This window comes from Amblyomma mixtum, chromosome 6 (genome assembly GCF_055824585.1).
Source record: "Amblyomma mixtum isolate Tamu chromosome 6, ASM5582458v1, whole genome shotgun sequence".
In the NCBI taxonomy this organism is placed as follows: Eukaryota; Metazoa; Arthropoda; class Arachnida; order Ixodida; family Ixodidae; genus Amblyomma; species Amblyomma mixtum.
In genome coordinates this window covers 141,693,823-141,713,386 of record NC_143017.1, presented here as the reverse complement: position 1 = coordinate 141,713,386, position 19,564 = coordinate 141,693,823, and the positions used below count along the sequence as shown (strand labels likewise).

The 19,564-nt window shown below is 45.6% G+C and overlaps 1 protein-coding gene across 3 annotated transcripts in view; it reads left to right on the top strand.

Moving 5' to 3' along the window:
* The window catches only part of LOC149340647 (facilitated trehalose transporter Tret1-like), a 68,493-nt gene extending 56,428 nt beyond the window's left edge, over window positions 1–12,065 (top strand). For all 3 annotated transcript variants that reach the window (XM_089549479.1, XM_089549480.1, XM_089549478.1), the window contains exons 2-3: window positions 3,781–4,029; window positions 9,320–12,065. In XM_089549479.1, coding sequence (XP_089405605.1) covers window positions 3,781–4,029; window positions 9,320–10,512 — 1,442 coding nt within the window. In that variant the 3' untranslated portion in view covers window positions 10,513–12,065. The remainder of the gene's footprint in view (window positions 1–3,780; window positions 4,030–9,319) is intronic.
* Window positions 12,066–19,564: the final 7,499 nt, after the last annotated feature.

Genomic DNA, 19,564 nt, shown 5'->3' with positions numbered 1-19,564 from the left:
TCAGAGAGGACGGTTGCGCAGTTAGGCCTGCCTTACGCTTTAGCAAGTGTTCTGCAAATAGCACTCGAGCTTTCACGTTCTGATCATGCACCAAGAGCCAGAAACAAGCTGTAGTCGAAGTTCCCCAAGGTTAATTCTCTCCTCATATTTCACGTCCTTGATTTCTACTATTCTTAAATGCACTCATTCATCCAGCGAGGCACAGCTAAAAAATCTCCATGAAAAAAGTGCTCTAATCAGCGCTGTAGTCCTAATTAGCTTAGAAAATGTTTTTAATCAAAGCTGAGGAGAAGGAAGCGGCATTCTAGCTTCCTTCTATATCATGTTTTGCGCTTGATCAAAAATAATTCCCCGAATGATAAGATAAACGGAGCAGAGAATTCTACGAAATTTCCTCAGTCATATAAGAAAAGCCAAGGCAGAGAATTTTCCTTCGCAATAAATTCACCTAACCACGCGAGGAGCACTGTTCTCTTAAACACAAACCATTCGCTAAGCCGCAACTACGCGCTCGTATCTTGGGCAGCACCCGCCCCATTGAATCGATAACGTCCCTCACACGTGTACAGCTCAGAAGCTATCAAGAGTTTCCAAATGCGATCTATCGTTTGCTTATAGTATCGTCTCCACTCGGCAGAAAATAGCCAGTTTCCAAGCAATATCGACAAAACGAGTTATAAAACACGTGTACATCCACCCGATAAGACATATCCTTTTATAGGCTCATCTCGTTGGGCGTTCTTTACAAGATAACTCGTGTCTCACAATTCGTTGGAACTGTATCGGTTCAGTGACATATTTACCCAACCCTGCAGCTTCTTCGTACCTGCAGGAGAGACAGTATTACGAAATAAGTTCCGTATTTTGAAACTGCCTCAAAAATCCATGGCCCAACAATTTTCTTCACTGAGCCACAACCTAAAATGCGGAGCTCTTGCAACGCTCGCCTTAGAACATCCTTTTTCACCAGAATCATCAGTAGTAAAGGCATCATCAGTAGTAAAAAGCGTGTACGAATATCTCTGCCCGCCGAAAGTAGAAAAAGTAGTAGAAGTCATGCGTGCAGTTAAAACAGTAAAAGCCCCGAAATGAAGCGCGCTGATCCCTTAGCTAAACACTAACAACCAAACAGAATAATCTGATCTCAGTTCGCGTCTCTGCTTTAGTTCTGCATTAGGAACCGATTACCCCGAGTTAACGCTATAGTGAAGGTTACTGGTTAAACACCAGGCCTAATAGATTCCTAAGCTCCCGGAGAATCAGCAGCGATGGTGGCCAACTGTTGAACGCAACTTCGCAGCTTCCATCCTAGCAGCGACTGTGGCAGTTCAACGGAGGCAAAGTGCGAAAAAAAATGTGTTATAATAAAACAGATTATGATAAGATACAAATTAACCTCCACCTTTACCATTTCGCATCTGTTATAGCCCCCAGTGATGCTTTATCATAGAAAATCAAAAAATTATGATTACCTTTCTTTTTCATCCCTTCTTCGAAGCGCTTGTATGTCTCTTATCCCCGTGAGTTCTCAAGGCTATTACTATATAAAATTCAACTTTTTTCTAATATTTGTTTCCAAGCCTGTTAAGCCCACGCTCTTTCAAATGACTCTCCAAGAGGCCCAAAACGTGTATATTCCGGCTTCACAAAATATAACCTCTTCGCAATGACCTAGCATATAATATTACATGCCCTCCCTAAACGTAAAACCTTAGACGACGCGCAGACTTCACGATAGATTGCGTAACTACGGCGTCATATTTTACGCACCCTAGGACAACGAGGACAAAATCGCACCCTCTATACACCAGCATGCTCATTATCGCGAAGATGAGGGGAGCTAATTCGCACAAGGGCGAAGCCAGATATCAGCGCTGAGTGAAGGCTAGCGGGTAATGTTACCTCAGTGCTCGCGCTGCTTTCAGCTTATCTATCACGACTGCTGCCGCCACCGCCGACGCTGCCGAGGCCTCGTGATATCCGTTTCCGCATGGTGCGAATTTTCCTCTTCAATTGCATAACCTCATCCTTCTCCACTTCCCTCCACGTGTGTCTGTGCGTGCATATTTCCGACGCTAGCATATCGCGGTTTGTGCTGACTGTGCGGAGCCTTGTGACGAGTCATCCGCTTTCTTCACAGAGGCGTCTCTGTCGTCACTGCCCGCTGGTATGGGCATCGTGGGCGGCTAAGATGGGGAAAATGAAAGTGGCCAGGCCATGCACAACAGCAATGATCCGGTTCGGGGCGCTCAGGAAGAAGGTTGTGAGAGGCCCTGCTCCGGGAAACCCCGCGTTCTCTTCTAACGCGCTGGAAGTTTGGCCGATAACATGCGACGGGAACACCGTCGGCGGCCTCAGTTGATAATTTATCTTCTATCGACAGTTCAATACGGCGGCTACAGTCGCCATTGCCCAAAGTGACATAGGTTGGTTTTTGTAACAACAGTTGTGCGTATGCGGTAACGCCCACATTCAACGACATGGAACTAGAAAGAAAAGTGGCAACGTCTTCAAGGTAGCGCCGGCGTTGCCGTATACATGGGTACGATATGATTAGTCTGTTTTTTTTTGTACACTTCGTCAACCGGAGGCATCCAAATCCTTTTTGAAGTGTGAAAGTTAGAAGTCATGTTTGCTTTCTTATATCGTTAAACATGAAAGAAGCAATTAACCAAAGGCATTCACGATCATACGCATTCCTTAGTCATATTTGATACTGATGTCATACGCCTATTCAGACTGCCTGTTGCATGCCTCTTTTCCGGTAAAGAGATTTCTCAGTGCGTCTCTTTTTGTCACTCCTTCTTGCACTGTCGACATTTTATGGCCGTTTTAGCAGTGCCAGTCCTATCAGTGGTTAACCTTTATTGCAGTGGTTTCATCTTTCTCGTCGTCTTACTTCTGTTAAAACCCAAGATGCAGTTGGGGAACGCAAATATTATTTGTCCAGATTTATTACTATTTGTGATCCTGTCCACTTAGCCTCACGCCCTTTCATCATTGAATTATTTTTAAGAAACCCATTAAATAGATTGCCAATTTTGCTTTCCCTCGTTGCGCATTGCCTTTATGATGGCGTCAGTAGCCTGCAGTAAAGGGACGATTAGGTGAAGAACTTTCATGGTTACTATTTCGTATGTGCACGTGGGGCTCACAAGAGAAGCACGCTAACCAACTCCGTTTTTTAAAACACACGAATGGCTGCTTTATACTGTGCTTAAAAAATTTACAATTCAACCGTCAGTACATCATGGAACACTGAGATTAATACGACGTGGTATTAATCAAAGGATTCATACTAAGTGCACTCCGCATACTGAAATTACATCACAGATAAGTGCCTTCACGAACACGCCACTCAAGCACCAAGTGCTAAATACACTCTGTGAGTAAATGTGGATGAATCGGCAACCGATTGTCAACTTCTTCTTGGCGCTGAATTGTTTACGTCCCTACTGGCTTACTTGAAATTACTTCTGGCTCTATTTTTTTTTTAGCCTAGGAGAGTGCTACTGACGTTACCAGTGCTAAACCGTGCGTATTGTAAGCAGTATCTAGCACCGTTTCACGCATCCGAGACTCCAGCCACATGTGCACCGACAAAGATCTGCGCATTTGTTTCAAATAGAATGCCTCTTGACCAGCGAGGTTTGGCGAAACTGTCATGTTTCATTTTATTCCAATACTTTCCTTTTAAAGATAACGATTTGTGAGTGTGGTTACATAATATTTAGCCTTAGCACTACCCTAATAGCATACCTCGTCGTCTTTTTCGTGCAGTGCCCAGCGCGCCCGATGGCGACGGCGACCTCGAAGTCCCGTGCAAGGGCACCGAAAGGGACGCAAAGAGGCGGCTCTACCTGACCGTGGTGACCGCGTACATGGCCTCGATATCGTTCGGCTTCTCGTGCACCTACTCGTCGCCCGCACTGCCAGACATACGCAAGACCATCGACTTCACCGCTTCGGACAGCGGCTGGTTCGGCTCCCTGGTCACGCTCGGAGCCGTCGTCGGTGGACTCGCTGGAGGTGAGTAATGCGTTCGCGGGTGCGGAAGTCCACGGCAGCTTTTTCGAGCTTATTTATGAGACCGCATTAGAATTCCCATAGGGTGGAAATGTGCCGTCAGTCATAAAACTCGGCCACTGATTGGAGGAGAGTTACACCGCCAGACCGGAACATTCCTATTGGCTAGAGGCAAAAGACGTCACTACACCGGAACATACCCATTGGCTAGAGGAAAAAAACTTTACCACACCGCACAATTCTCATTGGCTAGAGGGAACAGACTTCACCAAACCGTAATTTTCCCACTGCCTAGAGGGAAAAGAAGTCACCAGGCGGAGCATTCTCACTCGCTGTAGGAAAGTAATGTCATTTCTGGTAAAGCCATCAACAGCTTCTAATGTTATCGCACTGCCAACAGATTAGGCCTCCCTATGAATTTTTTTTTCTCACCCATTTCAAGGCGACGGTAGCAAGTTATTTAGAGTCTTTTCTTTTTTCTTTCCTTCTTTCTTTTTCTTCTTTTAGTTTCTTTTTATATCCGCAGTACGTGTTTTTCGCTCTTTGATTATGAGCTTGCCCAAGAAGTGTCCCTTTCTGAGCCTCACAAGACCCACTACGAGAGCATTTACTGCCTTCTGTTTTACTTTTCTTTTTCATTCCCCTTACTATCGCTCATTCTCCTCATTCACAGCACCGTAGCAAATCTGAATCTGCTTATTGTTCTTCGTCCCGTGTTTTCTTTGTCCCTTTTTCCGCCCAGCCCTACATTAAACTTCTACACTTGGGACTGTAGTGGGGTGTTTTAGTGTAGCCGGGGATATAGTGGAGTGTGTGTCATACGAAGTCGCTTACAATACCGCCCTCTAACAAAAAAAAAAAACATTCCTGCTCTCCTCTTTTTTTTTATCTATTCTATACTTCTGTTATTCCTAAAAGGAACAGGTGTGCACCCGTTCGTTTCTTTTTGTGTGTGTGTGAACGTAGGTGCGTAATATACAAGAAGTATGAACCGCCTCTGCTCCCTCCCTTTCGTTTGCAACTTCAAGCAGTGGACGTCAAGCAGGTACTGATGCTGTTGGCGTTGGCAAACTGAACAGGTGGAGGAGGTGCAAACGCGACCAACTTTATGACGTGTAGTCTTCTTCATTTGATCTTTACGTAATGCTCCGGTCCATACGCAGCTAATGCGAACACACTTTTATCGCTGCGAATACAAATTTTTGCTCGAAGGAGTTGTTGTCAACGCACACACAGCGTGCTCAAGCAGTGCTGTGCTTATTGCAACGCGAAGACAAGAGTTTCGTGGCTTTGATTATCAACACAGAAAACCTGTTGCTGCAGCAAACGCTAGTGCCTTCGATTATTGCTGCTGCTGCGTTCAGCTTGTTAAACGCGCTCATTCGACCGCGACGGTAACCTGCTACGAACACTGTCAAGCAAGGTATAGGTAAAGAGCATAGTTGGTTTCTTTTGAACACTGCTTATTATTGAGGCAAGTGCTGGCACAACCAACAAGAAAAAAGCGAACCCCGGGTTATGCTAGCATCGCCTGCAAATGAAAACCCAGAAGTAAATTTCTTCAAGATGGATCGCGCATACCATTGTCAAAAAGGTTGAATCTCGAAAGAGTTGGCGTGCATTTGCCGCGCCATGATGTGTAAATAAAATAATGGGCAAATAAAACAGTCTCGCAAGGGAACAGCAGTTCACAATTGGTAGTGAGGTGCTGGAAGTGGTAAGGGAATACGTCTACTAGAAGAAAACTAGAAGAATAACTAGAAGAAAAAGAATGGGGTGGAGCGCATATGGCAGGTTCTCTCAGATCATGAATGGCAGTTTACCAATATCCCCCGAGCGAACAGTACAAAACAGCTCTATCTTACCGGTACAACGCAGCGAGCTATGGAAAGAAAAAGTACAGGTGTAACGTTGAGAGACCGGAAGCGGACAGAGTGGTTCAGGGAATAAACATGTGTTAATGACATCCTAGTCGAAATCAAGAGGAACAAATGGGCGTGGGCAGGGTATGTAATGCGAAGTCGGTCCTTAAAGGGCAACTGAAGCGGTTTTAGAATTCGTTGAGTTTAAGGTTGCCGAATATGCAAAATGTGCAGATAAAGCCTGCGAAATCTTTTTGCTCTAGCATTTGAAATGGTGGCGTAATCGCCGAATAAAGTCGTCGTCGGTGTTCAGCTTCTCTGAAGTGCACAGCGACGGGCAGAGGCCCCGATAATGACGTCACGTATGACGGCACTACGTTTCCAGCGAAGAAACGGTTATTTCATGGAAGAAAGCCGACGACATCGAAGGTGAAGCTCAAGATGCAATGTTTGGCCCCATCTGACGACACACAGCAGCATGCAGGCGTAAGCAGCGGACATTGAAATTTTCGCAACAATGACGTCACTGCCGAGTTTCCCCGGGCTCCTCCAACGCAGTGAGAAGAAGCCTGAACATCATCACGGTTTTAATCGATGATTATGACAACATTTAAAATGCTAGAGAAAAAATATTTTACATGCTTTATCTAGAAGCTGAGTAGATTCGAATTCTTGAATAACCTCGAATTCTCAAAATACCGTTTCAGCTTCTTTTTAAGGGTAACGGAATGAATTTCAAGAGAACGCAAGAATAGCAGGGGCCGCAGGAAGTCAGGTGGGCGGATGAGATTAGGAAGTTTGCGGTTATACGGTGGCCACTGCTCGCAAAGGACAAGGTTAATTGGAAAGACATGGGAGAGGCCGTTGTCCTGCAGTGGGCGTAGTCATGCTGATGATGAATATGATGATGGTTATGATGGTGATGATGATGTGTAAATGCAATGAAGCGTATTTGTGGCAGCGAAGGAATTACGCGAAAAATATAGAAATAAAGTACGCTCCTTTAGATTCAGCAGATGGTACAGAAAAGTTAACGAGAATCAGAGCTCATGTGTTGCATGAGTTAAACAGCCCCGTGGCTGAAACACAGGTGATGAAATATCAAATTTCATGTTTGCGATAGTGAAAAGAAAGGCCAGCTTGAGGAGGATCGGTTTCTGGACAGTTATGCTTGTAGAAAAAGAGCAACCCATCTGAAGAGTCGATCGTTGTTAATGCTCTCACGACAGCTTACAAAACCCCGATGTCGCTCCGGCGACGTGGACACTTCAAGCCGGGTCGCAGATGCATTTCAGTGACGGGAAATTTCGATCTTCTGGCTCCAAATGTAAGAGTCTGTTTTAACTCATTACGCTTTCTTTCCTATGCAACTGGCAGCACCCTCCTTGCATAGAGGAAGTAAACAATGCAGAAAAACCGCGGGTAAAATCCCATCCCTCGCAGCGCGCCTACCGAACCGCACCCACAACACAACATGTGCGGAATTCTGTACGCCGCTTTCTCAGAGGCGCCATATGACTAGCGAGCAAAAGGAAGGTCGCACAGAGCGGCAGCTGCGCCTAACAATCGAACCGCGCTCACTTCAGTGGAGCTCGCCCGTCGCTCTATCAGTGACAACTTAAGCGACGACTGCGGGCGAAAAAAAGAGTAGCAAGCCGTGTCCGCTCTCTAGAACAGACATGAAAGGCAGTGCCGACCTTACAGATACGTGCCCGATTTCGACACGTCACGAAAAGCGCTGCGAGGGCAGTAACCGCATTCATACATGCCGGCGCAGCACGACAGCGAGGCGATGTATTTAACGCGCAAAGCGCAAGCAATAAAAAATAAGTTGTCGATTCAATGTAAATGAGGCTTCATGCGCTGAACACCATAACACAAGCCGAATGTGACCAAACGGAATGCGAAGATTCCCGTCGAGCTCCTCCTATCGACTTACGAGAAGATGCATTTTACTTGGCAACAAACCACCCTACTGGGCACTTTGGCCAACTAAGGCTTGGCCCGGGATGTAGCGACGTTTGCGCTAGAATCAAACTGCGATGCAGGTTGAAAAAACTGTATCCAACCATAATTTCGATATCTGAGCGTCGGTGCAGCTTTGAACAGCCAGCTTGCAAGGAGCGTAAATTTCATCTGAGTTCCTCTCTGCGAACTGGAGAATCTTAGCTCTCCACCATGCAAGAAATTTAATATAAATGATTATCAGAAATTTGAGATCACATGAACAGAAAGGCAGTGATTATGCAGGGCATCCAATACTTCGGGCTAGGCCGAGTACGTACTCCCTCTGAGTACAGAGCGCAAGGGCTGTTTTTTTTTTTTTAGCCTTTCTGTGTAACCTGGTATGCAAAGCCAAGCTCTAAATCTACTGATGGTTAAAGGGATAATCGTCTTTACCTCTGCGAAGTCAAGAATTCAACGGATACCACAAAAGGCCTGCTACTCGGAGTAAAACAAACAGCTTGGCTTATTTGCATTTTACAGGAGACGTACATATTTCTTCTAAATAAGCAAATGTTCTTAAACAATAGGTGCCTTCTTCAGGAGCGTGACGCTGTATATTTTAATTGGTTGGGCTATTATTACGCGTGCATGTTGTGCATGGCTGGTTGAGCGGCACTTTTTGAAAAGTATATTGGTTTGTTTGTTTTAAGGTTTGTTTTAAGCTCATTCTGAATTATTTAGGGCGCAAAGTGAGGACCAAGGAAGAAAAACACAGGAGGAGGCGGCACTTCCAACTGATTGAAGTAGTCGCTGGGTGACTCAACATTTTGCAATACATGGCTGCGCCATTACTTTTACTGCTTGAATTACAACACGAGCATATTGATTACCTCTGCTTATAGAAGGCCTGACTTTTTTCCGGGGATAAAGGAAATAAAGCGCATTGTTTACTGCACTCTGAGCGATGCTAGATGAAGACAATGCTAAATGTAAGACGTCTCGCTTTTTCCGCCTCTCCGCTTACCTCCTTTAAGTATAAACACAATATTAGCCGAAACTCAATGGCTTCGGTACGTTGAAGTTCTAACGAACGCAAATTAACGTGATATGGAGCTGCTTGAACAGGTTGGTTATTGGCGCCGCTACAAATGAATAAGTATGTAGTCAAGCCTCGTTAAAAACAAGTGGTTTATAATGAAACAACATATAAAGAAAGGAATGACAACTCCTCTTGGAAGCTAGGTCAACAAGGGCTTTAACAAATCCTATGACTATAACTAAGTAATCGCGGGGCCCCTTTCACTTCGTTGTAAACAGATTAAACTAAGACGCAGTTATGAATTAACAGACAAATCACTATTTGTTCCGAACTAATAACCTAGCAGCTTTTCTAGCAACCATAAAGCCGTAGCTATGACTGAATTATGCACGTTACAAAATAAATACGCTGTTTAATTGCACACTTTTTTTTGTTAATAACGCAGGTCAACTGGTGAACCTGGTCGGTCGCCGTGCTACGCTGTTCGCCGCCGCTGGCTGGTACATGGCCGGGTGGCTCTGCATCATCTTCGCGCCTTCTACAGCGTTGCTCTTCGTTGGCCGTGTACTAACAGGCGTTGCCGTGGGCATAACAGCCCTAACAGTCGCTGTCTTCATCTCCGAGATCAGTCCCTCGAACATCCGCGGCCTGCTGAACACGGGCGCCAACGCCATCCTATGCGTAGGCACTCTGCTTACTTTCTTCCTGGGCAAGTTCCTCTCCTACCGCTGGCTGGCCGCCGTCTGCCTCGCGCCCAGCGTCATCATGGCCGTAGCCCTCTTCTGGGTGCATGAATCCCCACGCTGGCTGCTCCAGAAGGGACGTAGGAAGGCCGCCATCGCAGCTCTCCACTTTTACCAGGGTCCGAATATTGCCGAGCAACTGGATGCTCTCAGCACGAGTGTGTCCAACGTGCAGTCTTTCTCACTGAGAGACATGACAATGCCGTACATCTACAGGCCTTTCTTCTGCACGCTGTTGCCCATGTTCATGCAGCAAGCGTCCGCTGTGTGCGTCATTCTCTTCTACGCGCAAGACATCTTCGAAGACGCGGGAACCTCCATATCAGCGGAAGACTGTACCATCATTGTAGGTGCGCTTCAAGTAGTTGTACTCTTCATCGCTACTGTGCTGGCTGACCGGCTCGGGCGCAAGATCCTTCTCATCGTGTCCGCTGCGGGATCCAGCGCTAGCCTGGCACTCCTCGGCATCTCTTTTCACCTGAAGGGCACTAGAGGTCAAGAATTTCTGGATTCCTACGGTTGGCTACCTCTTGTAACTATTGGTATTTACTTCACGTTCTACGCCATCGGCCTGGGCCCACTGCCATGGGTCTTGTTAGGAGAGATGATTCCACTCCGGGCCAGAGGTTTCGCTACGGGCGTCGGCACGGCGTTCCTGTTCGCGCTCGCCTTCTTGGTCACAAAGGAATACGACGACCTGCAGACGCTCATAACGACCGCGGGAACTTACTGGATGTTCGCAGTCCTGCTCGGTGGATCTCTTGTTCTGTTCATAATATTCGTTCCAGAGACGAAAGGCAAAAGTCTAGAAGAAATAGAGCTTTTGTTCGGCAAGACTGACTCATCGGCCTGTCTAGAAGCGATGGACAAAGACGTCGAGATGACAGCGAAATGAAAGAGAAAATCTTTGCCGCAGTTCCGAAAGACATTCAAAATGACATTCCTGCGCGTCCTAAGCGCAACCAAGCCGTGCTATGGTGCCAAACATGTCCCGGGCCTCTGCTCAACGTTTCCTTTTTTTTTATTCGGGACACTTCTGAGCCGGCAGATAGCCGCTATTTTTTTATGTGCGTCTAGAAGACTTTGCCTTAAGGACTATGACACTGTAGTGAAGTGTTTCCTAACGAACGCGTTTTAGCGCTCACAGGCCATTTTAATGCACCGGCGCCTTGTCGAAAAATCACAAGCCCTTTAAACGAAATGGGTTTTCCACGACATGCATGAAACGTACGCGAAGCGTGGAGGCTGGGTGTTGTCTTATTTATTTATTTTATTTGCGATGTTAATGAATGCGTTGCACCTTTATTGATTGCTCAAGAGGCAGCTGGTTTTTTGCCAAAAAAAGCACAAGTACACAAAACTTCTGCATGTTCTGTGGTGTATCGAAGCTGTGGAAATCTTTGAGATACCTACTGATTTCTGTCACTATCGCCACGATAATTTTAGTGGACAGTATTTCGGTTCTCGAAGAGAGCGTGGTTATCATACCTCAGTGCCTTGAGAACCGGATATAGAGACGATGGTACACATATTCGTTTGCTAAATATGTCGTCCACGAGGCTCAGATGAGCTTCCGGAACATTGTAAATATTTCATTTATCGCCACTGAACGAAACGGTGGTAGCTGCTATCCCTTTTCCTATCCCTAACGTGACTATCTATAGCAGCGTCACTGTCCGTTTTCTGCTCACTGATTCACACTGAAGAGCTATCATTACACTGACGGAGCAATTAAGTTTGGTCTTATATAGCCTTTACTATGCTGTCCACCGAATATTTTTCTCAGTGTAAGCTATGGTCGCAATTATTAAGACAACTGGCTGTTTGTATGTTAGGGAATCCATTCAAACAAGCCTTATTCCTTTCGAACAGCTGCGTTTTTCAGTAGTGTTTTTCTTAGAGCCAAATGGGAGTGCGACCATTTTTAGAAATGTCTTTTACCAGAACAGAACACATGCCAACTGCTTTGGTTGCAGTCAGTTTTAGAAAAGGCTTTCCTTTTGGAAACGTTTCTGAGATGCAATCAGTTTCTTGGGCATATGTCCAAGAAACATAAAACATGCCACACATAGGGACGCAAAACTAGCTGGAACACGTAACATATATGACTGATAAGGTTCTAAAGACCAGAATTAATTGTTTACTAAAAGTATTTAACGACAGCAGGACAGTGTACGTTTTCTCTCCATATTTTAGCTTTCATGGGCGTTTTACTGTGAGCGAAGACTTATTTACAGAACGCCTAAAAAATTGTTAGCTCTATTATGAATACTTTCGGTGCGCGTCTGCGTATATAGTGCTTGCAGTCAGCTGGTAGTCAACTGTGACGGAGCCTACGTTTGGTGTTGGTTTCATTCCAGTTGTGACTGTACACATCTTGGGTTGTTGGCTGGTTCTGCAATTTCGCGCTTGAAGTTTGCTTCAAATAAAAGAACTTCTATTTTCGTACCAATATCTCCCTTTACTTTTCCATCTTGCGAACGCCTTCATGCTCATTTATCTTAGCAATCGGTACGGCTGGCACTTTGGAATTGAACGCCTGCAAATCAGTACTGACGATTTCATCAGGATCTCGAAATAAGATACGCTTTCAGGTAAGAGAGACCACCGCGCTGCTTCCGACTGTCACTGAAATGCCCCGAGAAAGTGCGGTGGCCGCTATCTCTGCAGCACTGTGTTTGAAAGTCAAGTGGTGTAGCGCACTTTTACATCATTTCAATTGCGTTTCCTTCTATGAAAGGTAAGTAAGCAATGTAGTCAGACATTCGAGGTCACAGTTATGTGCAGCGAAATATGTGTATCATATAGCTGCCCGTAGGTTTTCGTTCATCTTACTCAGTCGTTCTTCACACAATATGTTACAGCATTGCCCACGCTTCAAGTGACGTCCAGGCCATGTTCCTCTAAACTATCTAAGTGGTTTTACCGTCTAATGGTAAGCTCTGGTTTATTTCGAGCCACGATTGCACTTCTGGCCTTAGGCAACATACTATAGTCTCAAAAGAAAGCCGTGACTTCATTATTCCTTTCCAAACACTTCTCAAAACTCCATAATTGCTGAACTGCAAAGAGCTGTATGCATCTTCGCTCCATTGCTCTTTCCTTTCGCCTTATGGTACCTAGATTATACTTTTCCATGTATGTCTTCACTTTGTTTATCTAACTGCAAGATATCTGCATTCCCCTGCCCTCGGTACCTAATCTTCAGCCACATGCTCGTGCGTTTGGCCTATCTGACTGTTTGGATTTTCCTCCGCGGCAGACACACGCGGTGTTGATTATGACTTAATTCAGACCTCATAAGCGGAGGTTTCTAGACACGACTGCACACAACCATGGGCAGCTGCCAACTGTCCCGCCAACACCATCAGCCATGTCACGTGACCAGCGCAACTGATAAACCCGGCTATGTCACGTACCCTCATGACGTCACACACCCACACCCAATCGACCAAGCAGGACTCGGCCATGTCGCATGACGCTGTGAGGTCATCAAATAAGTGAATGTTATTAGTAACCACGTTTTCTTTTTTATGACCAACTACGCCGTGTTTTTTCGGTGATGGGACTTCTAATGTTATGGCATTAATACAACGACTGGAATATCCCAACCCATTGCAGAGCATTGACAATGGAGCATACACGCAGGGCCTCTTTGTCGATTTCAGCAAAGCTTTCGACTGTCTTGATCATAACATACTTCTTGAAAAACTCACTTCATATGGCATCCGCGGAAAACCTCATGCTTTACTTAAGTCGTATCTCAGCAATAGAAGCCAGTCTGTCTGCATTAAGAACGAACAGTCATCCTTACATCCAATATTTTGTGGGGTACCACAAGGAAGTGTATTAGGTCCGCTTCTGTTCAACTTGTTTATAAATGACATAATTCATATTGACAACAGTGTTCAGTTCATCATATACGCTGATGATAGTAGTGTCCTTATTTCTGGAAACGATCCCAATGATCTTGTGCTACATTGTAATGATGTACTTGAAAAATTGTCTGTTTGGTCCCAGTCAAATCGCATGAAAATAAACGCTCAGAAAACGAAAGCTATTTTATTTCGAGCCCCGTAATAAGAAATTGATTCTTGAAAGGTGCCTAATGATTCGTGGCAGAAGTATTGATCTTGTGGAAGCTCATAAAATTCTTGGTGTGTATTTTTCTTGCCATTTGAGTTGGGACACTCATATACACTATGTTGCAAACAAGATTTCTTCAGTGACTGGAGCCGTATCTCGATGTCGTGCTTTCTTGCCCCAAAAGGTTAAACTTCAACTATATAATGCATTATTTGCCCCGCACATGAGCTACTGTAGTTTAGTGTGGGCAAGCACGACAAGAGCAAATACTGACAAAATAATAGTTCTTCAAAAAAGGTACATTCGTAACATAGCTAACATTGACCGTCAGTCTACAACAAGACATTTATTTGCAGAATATAATATTGTTAGCTTTGACCATCACTATGAACATCGCTTGTTGCATGTTTTCTATTTTTCTCAACATGACACTCAAAGTTCCTTTCTTTCTCTAGCGCTGCTGCAGCCTAGAGCTAATTCTTTAACTCGAATTTCCCAACCCTGGTTCGTTCCATTTTTTCGCACTCAGTACAAACTGCAATCATGAAAACACAACCTACCAGTCTTGCTAAATAAACTCAAACAAGTAACCTTCAAATCGCCAAAGCAACTACGAATACACTTTTCACAGTTGTAAATGAGAGTATGATTGCAATGACAAATATTCTACCATGTCTCTATTTCTTTGCACATTTTTGTTCATAGCGTTCTGAATATTTTTGTTGTGCTGCTCGGAACCGACGTCTGCTGTTGCCTTTGTAAACGGCTCCAGGGCCCAGTCAAGTTGCTGGCTGCAACTTTTAGCCCTGGAGGCCGTCCAGTATTCTGGTAAATAAAAATATGAATTGAAATTTACAGTATCCTACGCAGTGCGTAGCGCTCACAAATGAAACGCAGAACTAATTATTACATTGTTTCTCCCAGGAGAAATCTTCCTAAATGCTTCAGTGCAAGATATCGTCAGAGGAACCAATGGTGAACACCCCCAGATCAGCGTCAGCAAAGTGCTGATCCCAGTGGAGGTGTCCATTTGTGCCTACCTTTAGTAAGTTGACCAGATGTCGTCAACACGAAATCTGCAAATAAAACTGCACAAAGTCCTCTCAAAAGACGTCCATCTGGCCACTCTCTGTTCTCACTGCATAAAAATTCAGCCACAAATTTCTTGCACAAAGCGGAGTAAATTCTCTTAACTGAAAACTTAATTCAAAACGGCGCACTCTTTGGCAAAAGTATTTGTCGCCCGCCTATATTTTCTTGCACTTGCACCCGTTGATACTCTTCGCATTTGCCAGCGCCACTGCACCGCCGCGACCGCGGCACGCAGATGAAAAACGCAGAGAAATCTGATACGACGCTCCTTCCCATATGCTTAAGAAATATTAATCTTTGAACGTTAAGTATTAAACACTGCTCAGGGAAAACCTCAAACAGCGCAGGTCGAGTACATAGTTTGCTGCCTTGGAGTTCCAGTCACAGCCGTTACATTTCAGGTTACTGTCTTAATGCGGAACAATCAATTTTTACATTTCGAGTCCAAGCCATAAACAGTGGAACAGTGAATACTCTGTCTTATTTATTTCTTTGAATTAAGAAGACTTTCCGCCGAAGTCATTATAATAGGTGATGCTTTAAAAAAATAAAGAGCGTTCTCGGAAGCAGACAAACGAGAACGAAAGAACAAAAGGTACCTAAGGACTGCATGGAAGGCATTAAGATTAACGTAAAAATTAACAAGCAACTAATAGCAAGCCCTCAAATATGTATCTCTAAAACAGGCGCTAATGAACAGGCGCATAAATACCACTCAAAAAAGAAAATATAAAATTACCTACTAAAACCAGAACACAATACAACAAGCATGCACTGGTCTCAGTAGTTGTACCTGGAAATGCTGCCGGAGTGCTGCAAAAAAAAAATATGCAAGAATCCTGCCATGAGTTTTCGCGAACTTACTTAGAACTAGGACACCCGATCTCAGATTTCACTGATGTTTGCGTGCCCGAAGCTTGCTTGTGCAAGGCGGCGCACCTGCCCACCGTGGGCAGATGGGAACCTGTACGTGTGTGTTTGGGGGGGGGGGGGCGTCTGTGCGTGTACCTGGCAGGTTGCGATGATGTAACAAGGTCACTTTAAAAAGGTGGAAGGTATACTCCGTCTCACAAGATGTTCAAGCACTACGGAAAGTAGAGCTCTCTCGTCCAATCAGGATGGCGCGCACTACATGGCTGTGTTCCTATGCACCTGTCGCCCCACCAACTATTGACAGGTGGCTCCATCCATGTGAAAGAAGGTGTACTAATAATTAGCTTCTTTCTGTCTCTAGCAGGTGACACTTGACGTCTTTTTATTTTTACTTTGGTTTGTTTTTGGACAGGCAGACGCCCATTCCATAGGGATTAACCGACTTGTTTGTTTGTTTTTTGTCACAACCTGTCAGCATCAGTTCCTCTGCTATCACGTCAGTTATTTTCAGTGTTCCTGTCATGTGCATAAAATTTCTTTTTTCTCCAGCGTGCCGCGGCAGCCGAATGTCGACGCTGGCGAAACACAAAACAGGCCCATGTGCTGAGCGAAAGTCAATGCACAAGCGGTCAAATTAATCCGGAGCCATTTCACTACGGCGTCTGCCATACCTCACCAGAGACGATGTCGTTCACATTCTAGTTACTCTCACTGCAACAATACTGAATGGTCTCGACTTGTACGCGCACATTTAAGGAATCACGTTAGCACGTTAAACGAGCTCGATCATCTCATTGCTCTCATCACAACTCCATTCAGCACTGCTGGCTGTGTCGTCCTCCAGGTTGACAGCAAATGCTTGTCCTTGGTCAACAACATCGTCGATGATGTGGTACAGTTTTCTCATCACATCATCCTCACTGATAACATGCTGAACGTAATTCTTCCATTTCTCAGCAGTCACTTGCATGATACCTTGCCAAACCAGACACTCCACGTCTTAAAGCTTAAACGTCTTGTTCTGACTGGCCACGAAATCCTTGACGTCGCTCCAAGCAAGCTCTATCGGGTTCAGTTGGCAGTGGTAGGGTGGCAGGCGTACAACGAGATGGCCAGCAGCTTCAGCGATGCAGTCCACACGGTATTGTTCTCCGCCTCCACCTCCACCGTTGTTGACAAGCTGCATGAGCTCGGTCTTCACTCTCGGCCTTCACTGCTCTATACGACATCTTTTCCGGACAGCCAAGCCTGTATGTCGTTTTTGAGGCCACTCATCCGCGACATTTTATCCTGCTTCACAGAATGATATGGTGCGTTGTCCATCACTATAACGCTGCCGGGTGGTAGTAGTTGGAGAAGTTTCTGTGAGAACCAGTTTTCGTAGTGTTCCCCGTTTATTTCCTCGTAGTAATCGCCTTAGTTTTTCTTAGCTCGAAAACCTACCGCTGCGCCTTCGACAAAACCTTGTTCACTGCCGCAAAGCGTCACAGTAAGCCTGCCACCTTTGTAACGAGGGTGTTGTAGACCGGTCGACAGTCCGGATTGATGCGTTTGGTGCGCAGATTGGCTGGTGCAGTCAGTCCACACTCGACTTCGCGTGTGGCCGGCGTTTACCCACGTTTTGTCGGTGAAGAAAATAGGTCCACCCTGGCGTTGCAGCTCCGCTATCTGCCGCGAGTACCGGCGGCGACACAGCACAATGTGCGTCGCTTCGGTTAGCATCGCATTCAGAGAGCGCTTCTTCTATCGGAAGCCAAGTTTCTTCAGCATCCTCTGCATTGCCACTGTGGACACGGCCGGTAGCTTCCCGCCCTTTTCGAAATTCGCCACTACCTTCGCGACAGCTGGAATTTTCCCTCTCTGGAAGAAGCTGGGTACCACCCTCCACAACACGCTCAGGTCAAAATCGTCCTGCTTCTTCGTCCGCTCGCGGCCTCTTCCGCCAGCCCGCTTCTTCGGTGACAACTCTCGGCCTGCCTTCAAAGTCTGCGCCGTCCACTGGTAAAGCGTTCGCTCGCTCACCTGCGTGAGTTTTGCCGTCCTCTTGATGAGCGCATTTGTACTCGAACTGCCACCGCACTCGACGCGATGCGCTTCTATAACATTTAAAGCCAACAGCTTTGCCTGCTTGGGAAAACAGCGTACTGTCGGTGTTGAGCACACAGGCGACTCAACTGACTCGGCCGACACCATGTTGGAAAATGGCGACGCATCACTACCTCGCAGCAGGCCTCCGCAGAGTTGTGTCCGTACAGGCTTTGTCTGGTAATATCGCCAGTGATTGAAACACTCTCTACTTTTTAGATCTACCTGTCGAAACTATGTTTTAAATTGCTATGCTTATTGTTTTGATTAATAGTCATACACGGCACAGGCACGATAACAATCATGATAATCACGATAATAAATAGTCATACAAGGCACAGTGCACGATAACAAACGGGGCACATAAGCTGTGGCAATTACTGTGCATCTGGGTCGTCTTAGAACTAATACGGATTAATTTACTTAAGATCTTTTTTAGTTTTTGACACGAATGCTGCATTGGGTAGCATGCACTGCCTGTTAGCCCGATGCTTCGTCCAACGACACCGCATTAGGTCAGTAAATGAGATTAACAGAATATGCTGAGATGGGCTGATTGAGGTGCTCATTCGAGTAATTCGACTGATATATTTGGAGTACTTTGTTTTCTTGCGAGCTGTGTTCGTTGTTTTCCTTCTCGAGCGGGAAGTGTGGGTCTAATACCCGCATACATACGTGTGGTGGTATGCAGAATATGCCTTGACATAACCGTCATCGAGATTTAACTCATCTTAAAAGCGGCCCAAAACTTTTTATTGCATGCTCCTCTGCTTAGTAACGGTTCCCTTCATCGTAGTCTATCGCAAACCTCGGTAATTAAACGTTTTCAGGACTTTTTTCCTCTGCTCTACGAGGATGGTCGCTTGACGCAATTGCTAGCTGACGACACAAATTTGTTTGGGTCACGCAGATTTGTTGCCTTTCCATTCGAACCATTCTAAGACCGTTAAGAGGGATATCGCTTCCCAGTGCTTAGCATCCGCACTAAAGAAGTCTTGCCACCATGCCATGCACGCCCGCTTTGATTCTCAGGTGTCAAGGCTGCAGAAAGCAGGCTTCCCGGCTTCCCTGGTTCTTTCCGTGGCGCAGTCCTTGCTGAAAAAAGCTGAAGGGCAGCAAGGGAAACAACCGACCTCATGACAAAAAGCAGCCAAGGCCGGAAGTTGTACCTTACGTACACCACACTTCCGAGTCATAACTTCAAGAAGGTGGCCAATAAGTATGGCACCGATGTGGTATTTTGAGCGCCGCGAAAACTCGCCGGAATGTGTTCACGCTTTGGAAGAAAAAAAGTACAAGAGTGCACCATCAGACACCGAATGCCACATGTTGGCTGCAAGAAAGGAGTAGTCTACGAGTTCCCGCTTACATGCGGCCAGGTGTACGTTGGACAAACCGGACGTTGTCTTAATGAGCGCCTGCTTGAACACAAGAATTCATTAAACAAGAGAGGCCATCTTCCAGACCACTGCCAAGCCTGCTCGAAAGAGAAGCGTACAGCCTGCAAGCCTCGACTGTCTGATTGCAAAGTGCTATTGAAAAGCCGAGATAGGACAGAACGTGAGCTTGTGGAAGCCTTCTATATCAAGAATTGAGGTGATAGTTGCATTAGTGACACGTCAGAATTGTTCTTCGCCACAGTGAAATGCTGTTTCTTGATGCATACCTGTGAGAGGTGAATGTCTGCGATTAAGGGCATGGATAAGGGCAAAGGCAATATAAACGTTCTTCCCTGAATAAATCCTGTTGAAAGTGCAGAGCTCGTCCTGTTCTCTTACTCGTCCGTGTCCCCGTTCAGCGCTCTCGTGTCC